The sequence below is a fragment of the Sander vitreus genome, chromosome 7 (assembly GCF_031162955.1).
Source record: "Sander vitreus isolate 19-12246 chromosome 7, sanVit1, whole genome shotgun sequence".
NCBI lineage: Eukaryota > Metazoa > Chordata > Actinopteri > Perciformes > Percidae > Sander > Sander vitreus.
In genome coordinates this window covers 20530707-20545430 of record NC_135861.1, presented here as the reverse complement: position 1 = coordinate 20545430, position 14724 = coordinate 20530707, and the positions used below count along the sequence as shown (strand labels likewise).

The 14724-nt window shown below is 43.0% G+C and overlaps 2 protein-coding genes across 3 annotated transcripts in view; both read right to left on the bottom strand.

Annotated features, from left to right (window-relative positions):
* The window catches only part of tasorb (transcription activation suppressor b), a 15051-nt gene extending 5154 nt beyond the window's left edge, over window positions 1-9897 (bottom strand). For both annotated transcript variants that reach the window (XM_078255223.1, XM_078255224.1), the window contains exons 1-17: window positions 9462-9897; window positions 7781-7926; window positions 7461-7553; window positions 7301-7373; window positions 6447-6538; window positions 6220-6354; window positions 5974-6098; window positions 5833-5864; window positions 5293-5398; window positions 4963-5066; window positions 4629-4738; window positions 3638-3710; window positions 3446-3520; window positions 2276-3139; window positions 1414-1721; window positions 1215-1317; window positions 255-1108 (exon numbers count right to left, since the gene is read on the bottom strand). In XM_078255223.1, coding sequence (XP_078111349.1) covers window positions 255-1108; window positions 1215-1317; window positions 1414-1721; window positions 2276-3139; window positions 3446-3520; window positions 3638-3710; window positions 4629-4738; window positions 4963-5066; window positions 5293-5398; window positions 5833-5864; window positions 5974-6098; window positions 6220-6354; window positions 6447-6538; window positions 7301-7373; window positions 7461-7553; window positions 7781-7926; window positions 9462-9765 — 3597 coding nt within the window. In that variant the 5' untranslated portion in view covers window positions 9766-9897. The remainder of the gene's footprint in view (window positions 1-254; window positions 1109-1214; window positions 1318-1413; window positions 1722-2275; window positions 3140-3445; window positions 3521-3637; window positions 3711-4628; window positions 4739-4962; window positions 5067-5292; window positions 5399-5832; window positions 5865-5973; window positions 6099-6219; window positions 6355-6446; window positions 6539-7300; window positions 7374-7460; window positions 7554-7780; window positions 7927-9461) is intronic.
* Window positions 9898-10587: 690 nt separating this feature from the next.
* Window positions 10588-13271, bottom strand: asb14b (ankyrin repeat and SOCS box containing 14b). Its single transcript, XM_078253989.1, has 9 exons — window positions 13147-13271; window positions 13013-13065; window positions 12785-12916; window positions 12549-12707; window positions 12199-12444; window positions 11786-11957; window positions 11165-11699; window positions 10862-11015; window positions 10588-10766 (listed from the first exon to the last, which is right to left on the bottom strand). Exons 1-9 carry the CDS (start codon window positions 13269-13271, stop codon window positions 10588-10590), a joined length of 1755 nt encoding a protein of 584 aa, XP_078110115.1.
* Between the last annotated feature and the right edge of the window lie 1453 nt (window positions 13272-14724).

Here is a 14724-nt window from a genome sequence, read left to right as displayed (position 1 = left end):
AAATGGATGTGAAAGTATGTTAAATCCAAAGTAATAACAACAGGATTGATTTGATTAAATGATTCACAGAAAAGTATTAGTCAGCGATTTTGATTATCCAGTTGAGGTAGTTTATTTAATGGATCACCAGTTCCAGCTTCTTAAATGTGAGGAGTTTGTATTTAAATGTACATTGAACATATTTGGGCTTGAATTAATAATGGGAATTAATTTATTTTCTATTGCTTTCAAAACTACATTGAGACCTATTGTACCTTGATCTCCTTGCAGACAGTGCTCTCCTCCCCCTCGTCCCCGGAGTAGATGTAGAACTTGACTGTGTTCTTGGTGACGTCCTTAAAGATCTCCACCAGGCTGCTGAAAACCTCGGGCTTCAGCTGACCAATGAGGCTGCCAGCCAGCAGGCCGGACCCACTTCCAGAAGCAGGGCCTGAGTTTTGGGACTTGGCCTCTGGAGAGTCTGGTGTGACTTGAGAGGGAGAATAGACCTCTACCCTCAACTCCGCTGACGAGCCTTCTGTTTTAGGCCTAGTGGATGCCGTCCCTTTGACAGTGACCATTTTACCACTCTGAGACGAGGTGGTGCTCTTCGACAGGGAGGGGTCCGCTTTAGTTTTGGAAGTCTGTATGGGGGTGGGGGGTGGTGTTGTAAGATCAGATGTTGTCACTGGGGGAGGTGGAGGAGTGCTCTTTGAGGAAGCAGGTGGGGCTGGGATCAACATGTCCATCTTATCACACAGTGCTTTGATATGTCCCTGAATGGGGACAGGGGAGACGTAGGGTGTAACAAAGTCTGAGAAGCAGCTGTTGGGTAGCCAGCAGTGGTGTGGAGGCAACCGTGTGGGTAGCTGCGAGGAATAGCAGATGTGGTGAGTCTGCATAATGTTTTTGATGTCAGAGGTGAGACTGTGAATTTCCTGGTTGAGTATGGTGTCCAGGCTGATGGAGGGCCTGAAGGGAACTTCCTCTACAACTGGTACCGTGGCTGGCGCAGCCGCCTTTTTTACTTCCACGGCTGCAGGTGTCTTCGGCTCTGGGTAGCTGTCTGCCACCGTCACGGCCTCTGGCTCGGGCTCGGGCTTTGGCTCAGGAAAAGGCTGTACTTTGTCTGGAGGAAAGAAGACAGGAAACTTTGTCAGGGTGATGCCTTTGTTAACCAGATCTAAATACGCCTACAACAGAGAGGTCTGTGTGAACTGACTGCTTTGAGGTACCTTCATTGGCGGGGTTAACCCAGGTTGGGTTGTCTGAGGTGTAAACTTGCTCAGCTGGGGAACCTGCGCTAAATGGACTACCTGGGCTACAGTCCATGTCCTCCTAAACAGAGAAAACACCAGTAGTTTTTTATCTACAAACACATTTTGTTCATGGTAAAATATTTCAAAATAACAACCATCTACAACAACATCTCACCTCTGTGTAGTTAGTTTGAAATGCGGGCTCATTTTGTTTTTTCGGATCTGGTTCAGGGAAGGCAGGTTCCCCGCTTCCTGAACCCGTCGATGGCTCACCGTGGTTTGGCTGCACAGACATTGAGCCCTGAGCCACGGCTTTGTTGAGAGTAGCCAGGAGGATCTTGAGAAGGCGCTGGGTTTCGTTGACTGAGGCACTGGTGTTCCCATGAGCCCTCAGGTCAGTGTCATAGATGCCCATGCTTTCCATCACTGCTGTCAGATTGTCGCTCTGTCCACCCTCATCTCCGATCTCATCTGCTTGGGCTCCTGGGAACATACATGCAATAAATGAATTAGAGGCATATGCTACATTTGGTATATTAGTCAACAAGAATATCCTGAGCCCTTTTATACCAAATATTTGATGTGCATTATATAGGGAATGTAAAGAAGGATATGTATTACTTCCTCTTTTTTTCCGAAGTTAAAATGATCTAAGGTGGAGACTGAAACTAACTTAATTGTAGGTTTTACTTCACTTAACTCTCTACAACTGCGGTAGCAGTTGACGCACTGGCACACAAAATGCATGCATCTCGACATTTGAAAATGTTAACAATCTAAAGTAATTTCATTTGTAAGCCAATAAACTGTCTGTGTGTTAATATGGTGCCACAATGGGCAGTAGTGGGTTTTTTTTTTTTTTTTTTAAATACATTCTGCAATACAATTACCGAGAACTAATCAGACGGTGTTGTGAAACTAATAGAATATTCATTCTTTCAGAGGAATTAACTTGGGAAGCGGTAGGTGGAAAAAATTACAAATTAAATTACACAATTTAAAAATCAAGCTACATAAACAGCTACAGCCCTCCTCACCTCTACTGGGTTCCCCGTTGCTCAGCGGATCTGTGCGTTGGTGTTTGTTCATGCCCCCCCTTTCATCTCCCTCAAACTTCCTCTTCAGACTGTTGACGTCCCAAGCCCCATCCTCTTCCCTTTCCTTCCCAGGATCCTTCACTAGGGCTTTCTTATGAAGTTGGATCAGCTTAAGCAACTGTTTCATCTTGTCTTTATCATACTCATTCTGGGACAGCCGCAACCTCTGAGGGGGCTGAGACTGGGACTCAATTTTGGATGTGTGCTGCAACTGGGCCCCGTTAGAATGGGCCAACCCTTGCCTCCGCCTGCCGCTCTCTGAGGGCGGCTTCTCCTGTGCTGGCCTCTCTGGAGGTGGCCTCTCCTGAGGCAGCCTTTCTGCAGGTCTCTCTGCTCTGTCTGAGCCCCTGTCCGAGCCGCCCCAGTCAGAAACAGGGCTGTATTCCACTGGGGCTGGAGCAGGTGTGGGTAGGGGTAGGGGTATTGGTATGGGTGTGGGGTTCCGTATTCTTTCAATGATGTCCTTTGTCTTGTTCAGAGGTAAAATGTAATTGACAGGGCTGTTGACGTAAGAACGCAGCACGGCATCCATGTTAAATTTGGGTCTGGGCACCGCGAGCGGGTTGATCCTATCGTCCACGTTATGTTTGTAGTCGGGCAGAATGAACGGCCGCACCGTGCCTGAATCCATACGAGTTAGGTAATCGGTGGCCTGGCGCTCCACTCCAGAGCTGAGGTCCTTGCCTGGGTTGTGGCGCAACTTGAACAGCGAGTAGTGCAGAGCAGTGATGAAGGGATCCATGGAGGACAGGATAGCAGGCTGGGGCTCCGTCGTCAGTGGCTCTGGCTCGAACAATCTGGATGCTACGATGGAGGAAACATATGTTAGTGTCATGTAAAAGATGCCAGATGCACTATTAAAGTCTTTAAAGACAGGATCTTAATAACAGGACTCCAGGTTATAACACAAAAGCCTCTCAACTCTGTTTTTAATGTACAATTTTTTTTAATTTTTTTTTTTTTTTAAAAAGGAAGAGAGTTCAGTAGGTACATGTGAGAAAGATCGTTGTTGTATCCAAACATTTTCTGCTTGGTAATAAAACGTTCCAGTTGGGAAATTTGTGCAGATTCTGCCACTGGGTCAGAAAAAAATGGATGGATAATACTTACAATACTTGACAACCATCCTTGACTCCTGAAAGATGAATAATGCTTGCAGGTTCTTCTCAACACGCCCCCGTCGCTCTAGAAAACAAATAGCAGTTGTTTTTTTTTTTAATTGAACCCTCACTAGAGGCAACAAGTAGGTGTTCAACTGACACAACAGAGAATTATGAGAGGAGAGTAAAAGCTTTTTGGCACCTTTGGACTCAATCATCTGCGCTGAGGACAGCAGGAAGAGAAAGCCCCTGTCAAACAAGGACTTCACCAGCACCTGAAAAAGGAGTGTATACATTGCAGTCAAAAGCACCGGGGTGTATCACTATCAGATAATGTGAGCAATCATAATACCAGTCTGTTGCTAGGTAGTCTCGCATTGCTAGACCTATCTCCACAGCGCTGTGGAGTAAGGTCTGGCTACACCACACATACATTCTGGGATAGGAGAAAAAAAACTGGGTTGTTTGCATTTCTTTAAACCAATCACAATCGTCTTGGATGGCGCAGCGCTCCGGGCGCAGCGCTCCGGGCGCAGCGCTCTGCAAAATGGTTGCGGGAAGGAACTTGTTTTGGTGGAACATTTGCACCCGCACAAGAAAACACCACATTAACTGAAGTTAAATTAGCTGGATATATGGTTAAACATAATTTGCTCTGTACTTTGTCCACAGCAATCCCCACCAATCGGTCCCAAAAAATGTCCCAGTTAGATAGTTAATGCGGTAAACATATTCTTTGTAAATCTTTACAATTATTCCGCGAAAGAACCAAGCAGGCCTGCCTTGTTGCACAATCCAAATATTCTTCAAAACTTTCCATTTTCAGCGTGTAGCTTGCTAGCTCGAAGAGGGACTCCCGGTGCGTGATGTCAGGCATTTATCACGGAAATGTACTTCCGTTGATCCAGACCAGTTGCTGGGCAGAGTTGCATTTATTCCCGTCTACACTTATACTACAGATGTATTAGTTTTTGTTGATAATTACTATGATAATGAAATGAAAGCAGCATGACAGTTTGACAGATGTTCTCTCTACATTATTTACTTGTTAAAGAGGCAAAAGAACCGTTTGTGGAACATAATCTACCTTCATTACATCAAATAACGATCCTGAAAAGCAACACTATGTAACAAATGTCATTGTTGATTTTCACGCAGGAGAACCTGTAGGGAACAGCTACAGGGTGACTCACCATCCTGTCCCTCTCCAGTTTGTTGACCAGCGCTGCCAAGCTGCCACTGGTTGGTTTGCCTTTACCCTCCACCACCTCAAACAGGCTGCAGGACATCCCACATTTCATCACTGCGGACAAAGAAAGCTCAGTTTTATCTCAAATAATACAAACACTTTAGTTACAATAATATCAAAGGATTTGGTAAAGTAGCTGTTTCTGTAATACACGATGCATCTTATGGATTTAGAATAGCTATATTAATTGAATTTCAAATAATGCATGACATTCTACATCCCCAGGGCATTTCCTATCATTTAATTATGAGGTATACACATGTGAGGTCCGGACTGACCTTCCCGCGATGCGCTGTAGGTGTCCCAAGAAAAGAGCACAGAGGGAATCTTTCTTTTCACCTGATCCAGCTGCATGCCTCGACTCACCTCTAGCTTCTCAGGCCTTCGGGGAAGCACATGAAGATTTATCAAATAGCAAATCATAAGTTCCAGAAAAAAAAAAAAAATGTATGTTGCACAAGTGAATTCTAACTTCCTCTTCGCAGTGTTAAAGGTAAGCACATTAAAGTGTAAAATGATTAACAGTGGACATTTTAGTAGCACTGTGGTGGTTTTCTAGAGAGATAGAGAATTATATGATGATAAGTTATGACTAAAAGTTTACTCACAGTTTGAAAGGGAGGTATGGGCGCGAGGAGGATCGTAAACAGATTGGGAATAACTCCAGGCCCTTGTTCACTAGTGGACCACTCCACACAGTGTAGCAGCTCTTCCCTGCAACGGCATCAAAGATACAAAGAGAAAGCAGAGTGGATAACGTTTCATAACTGCTGGTTTGTCATTGGAAAGGCACATTTTGCACTGGTTGTTGAATCTAATTTGGATATTTTTGGGGGCGTATCACTTAAAATGCACTCTTCTGTAACAGAAAAGCAGTGTGCACACCAATCAAAATGTTAAAAGTTACATCTTGGGTAGCAGGGTGTTTTCCACTCCTGGTGTGAAATGAATGAATGTATGTATGTATGTATGTATGTATGTATGTATGTATGTATGTATGTATATATATATATATATATACATACACATATACATACACATACACACACATATACATACATACACCAGTTTACACAGACATGACACTACACAGAGGCTTATTTGTTTCATTACATTTTTATCAAATAGAAAAAAAGAAAATGTTTTACCTCGGCTTCCTTCAGGGGAAATAGTGTTAAACCTGTTACGGAGAGGGGGAAAAAAGCCTGTTAACACACAACACTGGGCAAACCTCTCCAACCACCTGACGATACTTGCTGAGTTTCACCATTTCCTGCAGGAATACGTACCTGTGTGAAGTCATAGGAGAGACCGCAGCCTCTTTGCCTTTGTACTTGAAGGAAAGCACAGCATAGGGGCAGACATGCCTGGGCCGTGCTTTGATCTCATCAAATGCAAACTCGAAAAAATATTGCTAAAAGACAACAAGAAAGACACGTTCAAAATGTACATATTCTGTCCAAGAAAGAAATGTAAAGCATTACTTTGATGACACAATACATACAGTATGTGAATGACAAAGAACCCATGTTTACCTGTGTGAGCTCAAAAGCCCTGTAAGACAGCAAAGACGTAACCCTATTGCCACTTTTGGACAAGTGGCAATCAACCTTGGTAGAAGGTTCCAAAGCATTCTTAGGTATGTTGTCATGAATGTGCTTTATTCGGCCCTGAGAGACAAAACATGCAGGTGAGCTAAAGGTCCCACAATCATTAGAAGATCTGTTAACATCACAAAATGAAAACAGAGTGCTAGCCATACCCTCATAACTTTAAAAACGATCATGTCTCCAGATGAGCCCACTTCAAAGGGATTGATTTGTAACAGATCAGAATATTTGGAAACATAAACACCTACAATGACAAAGGAACTGAATTAGAGGAAAAGCATCATAACCATGCTCTGTCAAAAATGCATTTAAGTATCATATTTACACTTTAAAAATCAAACCTTGAGAACCATGTCAATGACTTTTTATTTTTAGACAAAACATTCATTCCTTGAGTGAGAAGCCAGTTGTGAACCAGCATTTAAGTGACATATTGTTAACATATATCAGAACCATTCCCAGCTGTTGATGACATGTATCGGCGATCTACAGTTGTATGTTTATCGGGCAAATGCCAACATCCTCAGATGCTAATCAATCAGTTTAAAATTAAATCCATCAAAAGAGGAAACTAATAGTTATGCTTGAGCTCTCTACAGCAAGGATTAACAAAGCTAAAATCATCAACTATCAACCTATGGAAAAGCAGAGCAGCACAAATATCAGACCTAATGACCTCAGCGCCACAAGAACTAGAGGAGAGTGACAAGGCAAGGTGTGATTTCTGTTTGTTTGTTTGTTTTATTTTCCTCGAGACCGCAGAGGGTGGGGGGTGGATGAGGGTTTTTGTTCTTGTTCAGTTTGTGTTTCTCTGTTCTGTATGTCTGCATATAAAAAACAAAAAAAACAATAAAAAGTTGATCTAAAAAATAAAAAAAGAGGAAACTAATTAGTCTGGCATCCCTCAAAACAATATCATGAGAGCAGTAACCCAAAAACCATCATTCCATCTACAACAATACAGTCTCCTCTCGAAGCAACAGCAACATGCCAGAGACCAACTTACCCATTGATGGATTTCCTAGTGTAGTAATCCGGGAGTGCCCAACCGACAGACCCTTTTCACAGATCCACAGGAGCTAACCATACAAGAGAACATACAAAGCTCAGAAGCATGTTAAAAGAACAACCATCATGCTTTATAACTTGTCCATAATCAATAATACCTTTGATTTGTCTGGAAAAAGGAAGCAGTACGACTCAGTCAGTTCTTGTTCTGTCCTCCCCTCCTGCTTCATCTCTCTCCGCTTCTCGATGAACTGGCACAAAAAAAAAGGTAGCAGACAGCAAATTAAATACAGCAGTCTGAACCTCAAAAACTCCTACAGTACATACACAGCAGTGCTGGTCAACAAACACCCTACCAGATGCATGCTTTTGCTATATTTGGTTTCAACCTACAGAAATGGTCCTTCAATAACAAGGGAGCAACTTAAATGCTCATGATGACACTGTGTGGCACTGGTGCAGGAAGACAATGACCAACCTCCTTCTCCAGCAGCTCATTGTGAATGAGCCTGGCCTTGCAGTAGGAGAAGGTTGCTCGTGATGATGAGTCTAGGTAAAACGAGGAGACAATCTTCACAAGGTCCTCAAACTCCCGGCTGTCAGGAGGCAGAAACTGGTACAGCCCTGCACACAGAGAGGTGAATCAGTGGATTAGCATATAGCACCTGCTGCATAGACCTGTGTGCATTTGCAGAGGGTCAGTACAAAAAAGTAGCATAGTATACCAAAACCAAGTCAAACCACAGAAGACAGCAACATCATCAAACTATTACCCTCTTCTCTCATTTCTAGGGTCATACGGCATGAATATATCAAGCCTAAAATATGTTTCTTTCTTACATGAGAAGACCCTTTCTTACACATGACCTGTGTTTTGACTTCAGCTCAAAATCACATGTTCAAATATATAATACATTAGGTACAATAGGAAGCAATGTGCATGCAGACAAGAAACTCTTTGTGTATGTTTAGTACAGCTCAGTAGGGTTGCAATGAGCCAGCAGCATCCTATGCTGATGCTTTGCCTCATGTGCTAAAGCCAGCTCATCACAACAGGTTACTGAAATGTCACTAACACTAACTAGGAATCCCTAACATCAACAAACCGCTGTACAGGTGATCCAGCCGTGCAGCTGTCTGTGCTTACATAAGGTTTATTTTGTCAAGCCACATAAATAAGTGAAACCATCACTAGCTGATTACTGGATGGAGAATAATAAGCATGAAGCTGTGGAGTAACACAAGTAGTAAACATCTCTCATTTGAGGCAAAAGGACTGCAAATGTAAATGGAGTGCACACACAGCCAAGTCTGTCTCACAGTTGTTAAGTTTCCAACTTGGGCAGTTAGACATTGTATACATTACATATATACAACCTGCTGATTTGACCGGATACTGCAAACACAGCTGCTTAATAGAGGCACAAACTGTGAAGTGCAGCAACTTCAGCTCAACTTAGCATATATGCACATAAATGATGTATGACAACAAGGTTTGTAACAACCACTTTGCTAAGGGTACTACGAACTGCATGGGAGATGCTGGGGCCAGTGTCGTTGTGTTGTACTCTGAGGAGTATTGAGGTGAGGTGTTAGAGGGATGCTCTGATATGCCAGTGTCATCAAGCTAGGACAAGGGTTGGGCAGCCCTAAGATTTCATTAAAAGTATCCTGGTACGTTACTGTGAAAATATTTTGAAATAGACGGGTCGGGTGAATAAATACATGCCCTTCACTGAGGTCAATAAGACACCCACATGTTGTCAAGTGATGGCTGCAACACACTCATGACACCAGCAGCATTACTCAATCAGACTGTGGTCGTTCCATGAAAAGGTGAAGAAGCCAAACAAGGTGGGCATTCACATGACCAAGTGTTGCTTTCAGGCGCCTATACAGGAACATAACGTTAGCTGCTTGCTGCTCTCTGGTGACTAAAGTTACTAAATCTATGTCTGCAAAAACTCGCGCTACATTAGTCAGGACTATCCGAATGGTACGTTGGTTTCATCTGAACCTAAATGTCGGTGAACATTTTGTCAAACTCATTGGACTAGCGAGGCTAGCCAGCTAGCTAGTTAGCAGGCTAGCAACATGCAGCAGCAGAATTATGAAAGACAGGACAGGGTCTGTTCAAAATAGCAGCGATATGGCACCACCTTTCCGTTCTCTTATCTTCCTCGGGATTTGAAAATTTCTCCGTGGCAGCTCTTCGCTCGGTCTCTGGCCTTGCAAGGGAGAACTGCTAAAGCTCCGGGCATCTGCCTGCGCGTTCCTCCGCCGCTCATGGGCTTCTTGTTCGGGCATTACCCTGTCTCCACATCCAGGCCGATCGCCATTTTGGTTGGCTGTGGCCGAGGTGGCGGCTGAATTCTTCGGGGGTTCGCCACCCTCCGGCTGTAGATCGTCCGTCTCGGTACATTCGGAGTCCCTTTTCCCCACCGCGTTGGGGTTCAGGGCCATTTTCAGGCACCGTGCACGTATAACGGGCAATGTAGATCTAACAATTACGGCGCCGCTTCACACACACACACACACACACACTCTCTCCTCCTCACCCAGCCTCCGCCATTGTGAAAATGACGTACACGTTCTTCTCCACCACTGCAAAACGCTGCCGTCACTATGTTTACATACGAGAAAATCCACGCCACCGAGCGGCGGATGGATGCACTGTGAGACGTGTAGTGGTGGATGAATATACAATAACAATAAGATGTAGCATGTAGCCAAATATGTAAAATCCTGCTATGAAGCTATAAATAAATGACCTGTGTGCCACACGTAGGTCTACCCCACACACTGAGATGGATGGATGACAACTGACATATACACACACTCAGATATAAAACATATATCTATGCACACACTACTGTAAAACCCAGAGAACAATCACACTCATGTAATACCAAATTTTACCTCCAGGTGATGACAAAGAGGCAGAGTACAATTCGTCCATCTCAAAAGAAGGCCCAAGCATTGTGCAATTGTTTTATGCATAGTGCTGGTCTAATGCTTTCATGCCATTTCTCAATATAATCTTCTGTATTCACATTATAAAAGTAAGTACTCAAATTACAATAAGCTAACTCTATGTTTGAAATAATAATACTAATACCTTATTTACTCAAAGGTTTTGTACAAAACATTTCGCAAACTAAAAAGTACATAAAAGTAGGCCTACATTATTTCCCAAACAAACAATGTCAAGGAAAACAGATAATGGATACCGACTGTCTTTGTTCCTTTATCAGAGTGAGATCTGTGACAGCTGTAAATGTGTTTTCACTGTGGGTTAACCATGCTGCCCCTGCTGTAGACATCAAACTCCTTGTAGCGTAGGTAATCTTTCAGCCTGGGAGGAAGAGGAAGGAAGTTGATGAAAACTGGGGCTCTCAAGCGCAGGTGACAGAGATGCTCCCTTATCCGCAAACGACACAGGTGCTTCAGGCTCCGTGTATTCCCTGAGTGTAGAGAATGAATCAATGGACGCACATAATGTCATTAATACACTTTTGCTGACAGGTAGAAAAATAACTAAAACTGGATCAGTTCTCACTTTGAATGTGGAAGATCTCCAGCCACTGTTTCTGCTCTTCCAAGGTGTCTTTGAGTTTGGTGCAGAAGGAGACATGGTCGGTGTAGTCGAGCATGATGCGCACCACCTGAGCAGATAAGTGCTTAAGCCAGGACACTGTTATCACCTCACAGAACTACAAGGAGACAAACAAAGACATAAGCAGTAGTCAAAGCAAAACCTTGAATGAAAGTGTTAAGCCACTGGTTCCCCTGTGGAGTTCATTCATATCTCTTACAGTAACATTCATATAACTTTTACACTCTCAGACAAGCTTAGCCTCACCACCATGTCTTTGATGACTGAGGTCGTCCAAGGGGCGTAGTCATGGGAATTGTCACCATACGGACAGTCAAAGCAACGCTTAACATCATACCCATGGTTCAGAATCATTCTCAGCATGACCTCGTCTTTCAAGGCATACTGCAGTGCTGAGGGAAAGTGAGTGGTGTTGACACGGGAGTAGTAGTTTACATTTGCCCCAAACTTCAGCAATGTGTTGATCAGCTGATAGTTGCCCTGTCTAAGGGCCACCTGCAAACAGTTGATAGGATCCTGGTTCACCATTGCCCCAGCCTCTAACAGCAAGCGGGTGCACTGAAGATCATTGTTGGACACAGCAAAAAAGAGGGAAGACCTGCGCTCATCATCATAGTTGCGGCGCACCCTTGGGTGTAGCATGAAGTTTGGATCATAGCCAGCTTTGAGCAGCATCTCCACACAATGGGCATGTCCCCCAGCAGCTGCAGAATGGAGAGGACTCATCCCACTTTCCTTCATGGCGTCCATCTTAGTCACTGGGATGAGGTGCTCCAGTGCCCTGTTAAAGAGGAATCCTCGATTAAGTACATGACAGTCTTTTTGAAAAGTGGGAAAGATCCATGTTGTAATAACGATATTCCTCACAGTATGTGTCCATGGTAGGCCACACGATGAATTGGCAGGTGCCCACTGTTAAGATGTACTAGGTTGGGATCTGCTCCATGCTCCAGCAGCAGGGAGATTATGTCAGGGTTTCCTGATGCTGCTGCATCAAACAATATAGTGCCTGACTCCGATTCACACCACACATGGGCTCCTACAAAATCAATACAGATACTATAGAATACACATTTAATAGACCATTTCCAGACCTGGAAAACAGTATGGAAAGATGAATCTGTTATAAAACTAAGGCAGTTATCAACAAGTTTTCCAAAGGTTTCTGAAAAGCCAAAATGCAAAGTGACAGATTGTCAGATCAACTCAATAATTGAAGCAGTGGAACCCAGATACTTTTGAAATCCATAGTTGAGATTAAATCCCCTTGTTTTATATACCTTTTTGTAACAGCACCTCCACCACGTTCAGATGTCCATTCTGAGCAGCCAGAGCCAGTGGAGTTTTATTTTTGATGTCACATGCATTTGGGTTGGCACCAGACTCTAAGAGCAGATAGACAAAGTTCTCCAGGCCTAAAAAGGCTGACTCGTGTAGAGCTGTCCTGTTTAATGGTCCTGTTTGGTCTACTGCAGCATTGTAGCGAAGCAATAGTGTGGCCAAGTCGTACTGGTCATTCAGAATAGCTAAGAAATAAAGAGTAGGAGAGGGAAGAAAATCATTTGAAAAATTGCAAATATCTTTAGGTGTCTATAAAATGAGGTCCATTTTGCATTTAGATGCCAGATACCTGCTACTAATGGAGAATCCTGCTCATCATTCTGGAGATCCGGGCTACAAGCGTTCTGTAACAGGAATGTAGCGTTCTCTCTGAGTCCATGAACCACAGCCAGAAACAGTGGTGTCTCACCCTTTAGAGTACGACACTGGGCTGCACCTGGGGGTGATGCTGGAACAAAAACAAACAAAAGAACTAATTAACATGCTAGCATTTAAAAACAGTCATACTTTTAATAACCTCACTACCTGAGAAGATAATCTCTAGTATGCTTTTATTCTCCTGTGCTGAAGCCTCATGCAGCGGGATCCATCCTCGTTCATCAACTCTTGACAGAGTCTCTGGTTGCACTGCCAGTCTGTTCAGTGCATCTTCATCACCTGAACATGAGGGCGGTACATTATATCAGAACTTCTGGCAAGATTCAATTATAATTGGCAGCAGCTTCGACAGGTTAAAGAATGACATCACCGTACCCTCCTTGATTGCTTTGAAAATCTCATCAGGGTCTTCACTGGGTTTCAGATCACTATCGAAAGAAATGTAAATGATCAACAGGAGATACACAATGAAGAGAGAAAGATGTAATACCTGGTGGTTAGAGATTAACCTTGGAGTCAATCCTTTGAGCTTTCTATATTCAATCAGACTTTGTTCAATTATATATTGCGCTGCCTCATCTTCATCCAAGTCGTCCTCTGATTCATAAAAGTCATCTTCTGTCTCCATGTTCATCTGTTAATCCAGAAAGGGTCAATGCACAAGAAACTGCACTGGGGAGACACAGCCATAAGGGAAACAAGACCATTAAATCTGGCACCTGAGAACCCGTACACCACTTGCAGCCCTAAACACAAACAGGGAAAAGTAAACTACAGCACAGTGAGTACAGCTAGGCACGGAATAGTTGCTGTCAGTCGTATTCCTCTTGTTGAATTAGATGCCAAAATGAGTTTAGTGACACTAAAATGAATTCAAGATTTTGCACCTAATGATTCCAATGAGAAGTCCTACTTTGTCCTACTTTTTTGCCGATAGCTCTTACCTTTACAGGCCATGTGAGAGCCGTACTCCTGCAGAGAGTTTACAGTATTTCTTTCTCAGTGTGGCAAAAACCTCCCACCACACAAATGATTGCTGTGAGCATTTCTTAAATATTAAAATTCAAGTAGCAAAGAAATGTCCTAGATAACTTAGGCCACACGAAAACATTTGTTTACAGTATAACAAGTGCTATTAAATGACCTGGAAATTTAACAACATATGGAAATTAAACAGCTACAAATCATGAAGTTCAACAAGTATACACTAAACCCCACACTAATCAACCTAGTTTTTTTTCTCAAGGCATTATTTATTTATTGTCTGGTGTTTACCTTCAGTCAAATCGCTGTGCCCCTTCGGTGGCTTTTACAACAGTAGAGCCAGCAGGCTCCTCAGTATGCACACATGTACTGCAACTATTTTTATCTCTCCTGCTATAAATATCAGATCACGGGGTCTTCAGACCCAGCACCTAGCTTTGACCCGCTGAGCAACAACTGCCACCATTCAGCTCATATGCAAATTCTCTCATAACAAAGAGGCCATTGTTTAAAAAACACAACAGGCCCTTATTTACATATGCATGACTTACTGTAAGTATGCATTTTCATATGGCATGTATCAAGTTGACAAGAAAAGTTGTTTTTTTACCCATATTTTTGCTGTACTGTTTTGTGTGCTGGAACACAGCAAAGCCTGTAAAACAAAGACAGTGCAGCAGATGATAGCCTACACATTAATAGCTTGTGAGGTATTACAGTAGACAGTAGCAGCTCACAGTGAGGAACCAAGGCACAGGCAGGTGACAGACAGGCAAGTGGCATAAAAAAAAGAACAGCCCTAACATGCAGGAAGGGTGGAGTTTTTTATAGCAGCGCTACTGTAGTTTAACAAAGTTGCTAGTTAATAGTTTTCCTGGTTCTCATTACAAGCCATCTCTTTTTAATTTTAGATTTTCTATTTTTACATTTGTCTTGTAGCCACATTACTGTTACAGTATATGACTGCAAATGTGTTTAACAAGCAAAGTTACACAGTAACCCAGCTCAATGCCAGGAAAGGATTCTTGTGAACTGGTATAAAAACTCACAAAGGCATAAGTGGAGTGCTTAAATTAGTAACTGAATAAGAGTTGCTGTACACT

Coding starts and splice junctions, on each gene's coding strand:
- asb14b (XM_078253989.1), bottom strand. CDS start 13,271: ATGAACATGGAGACAGAAGATGACTTTTATGAATCAGAGGACGACTTG. Junction 13,066..13,146: donor CTCAAAGGATTGACTCCAAG/GTTAATCTCTAA, acceptor TTCTTTCGATAG/TGATCTGAAACCCAGTGAAG. Junction 11,016..11,164: donor CAGTCATCAAAGACATGGTG/GTGAGGCTAAGC, acceptor GTCTCCTTGTAG/TTCTGTGAGGTGATAACAGT.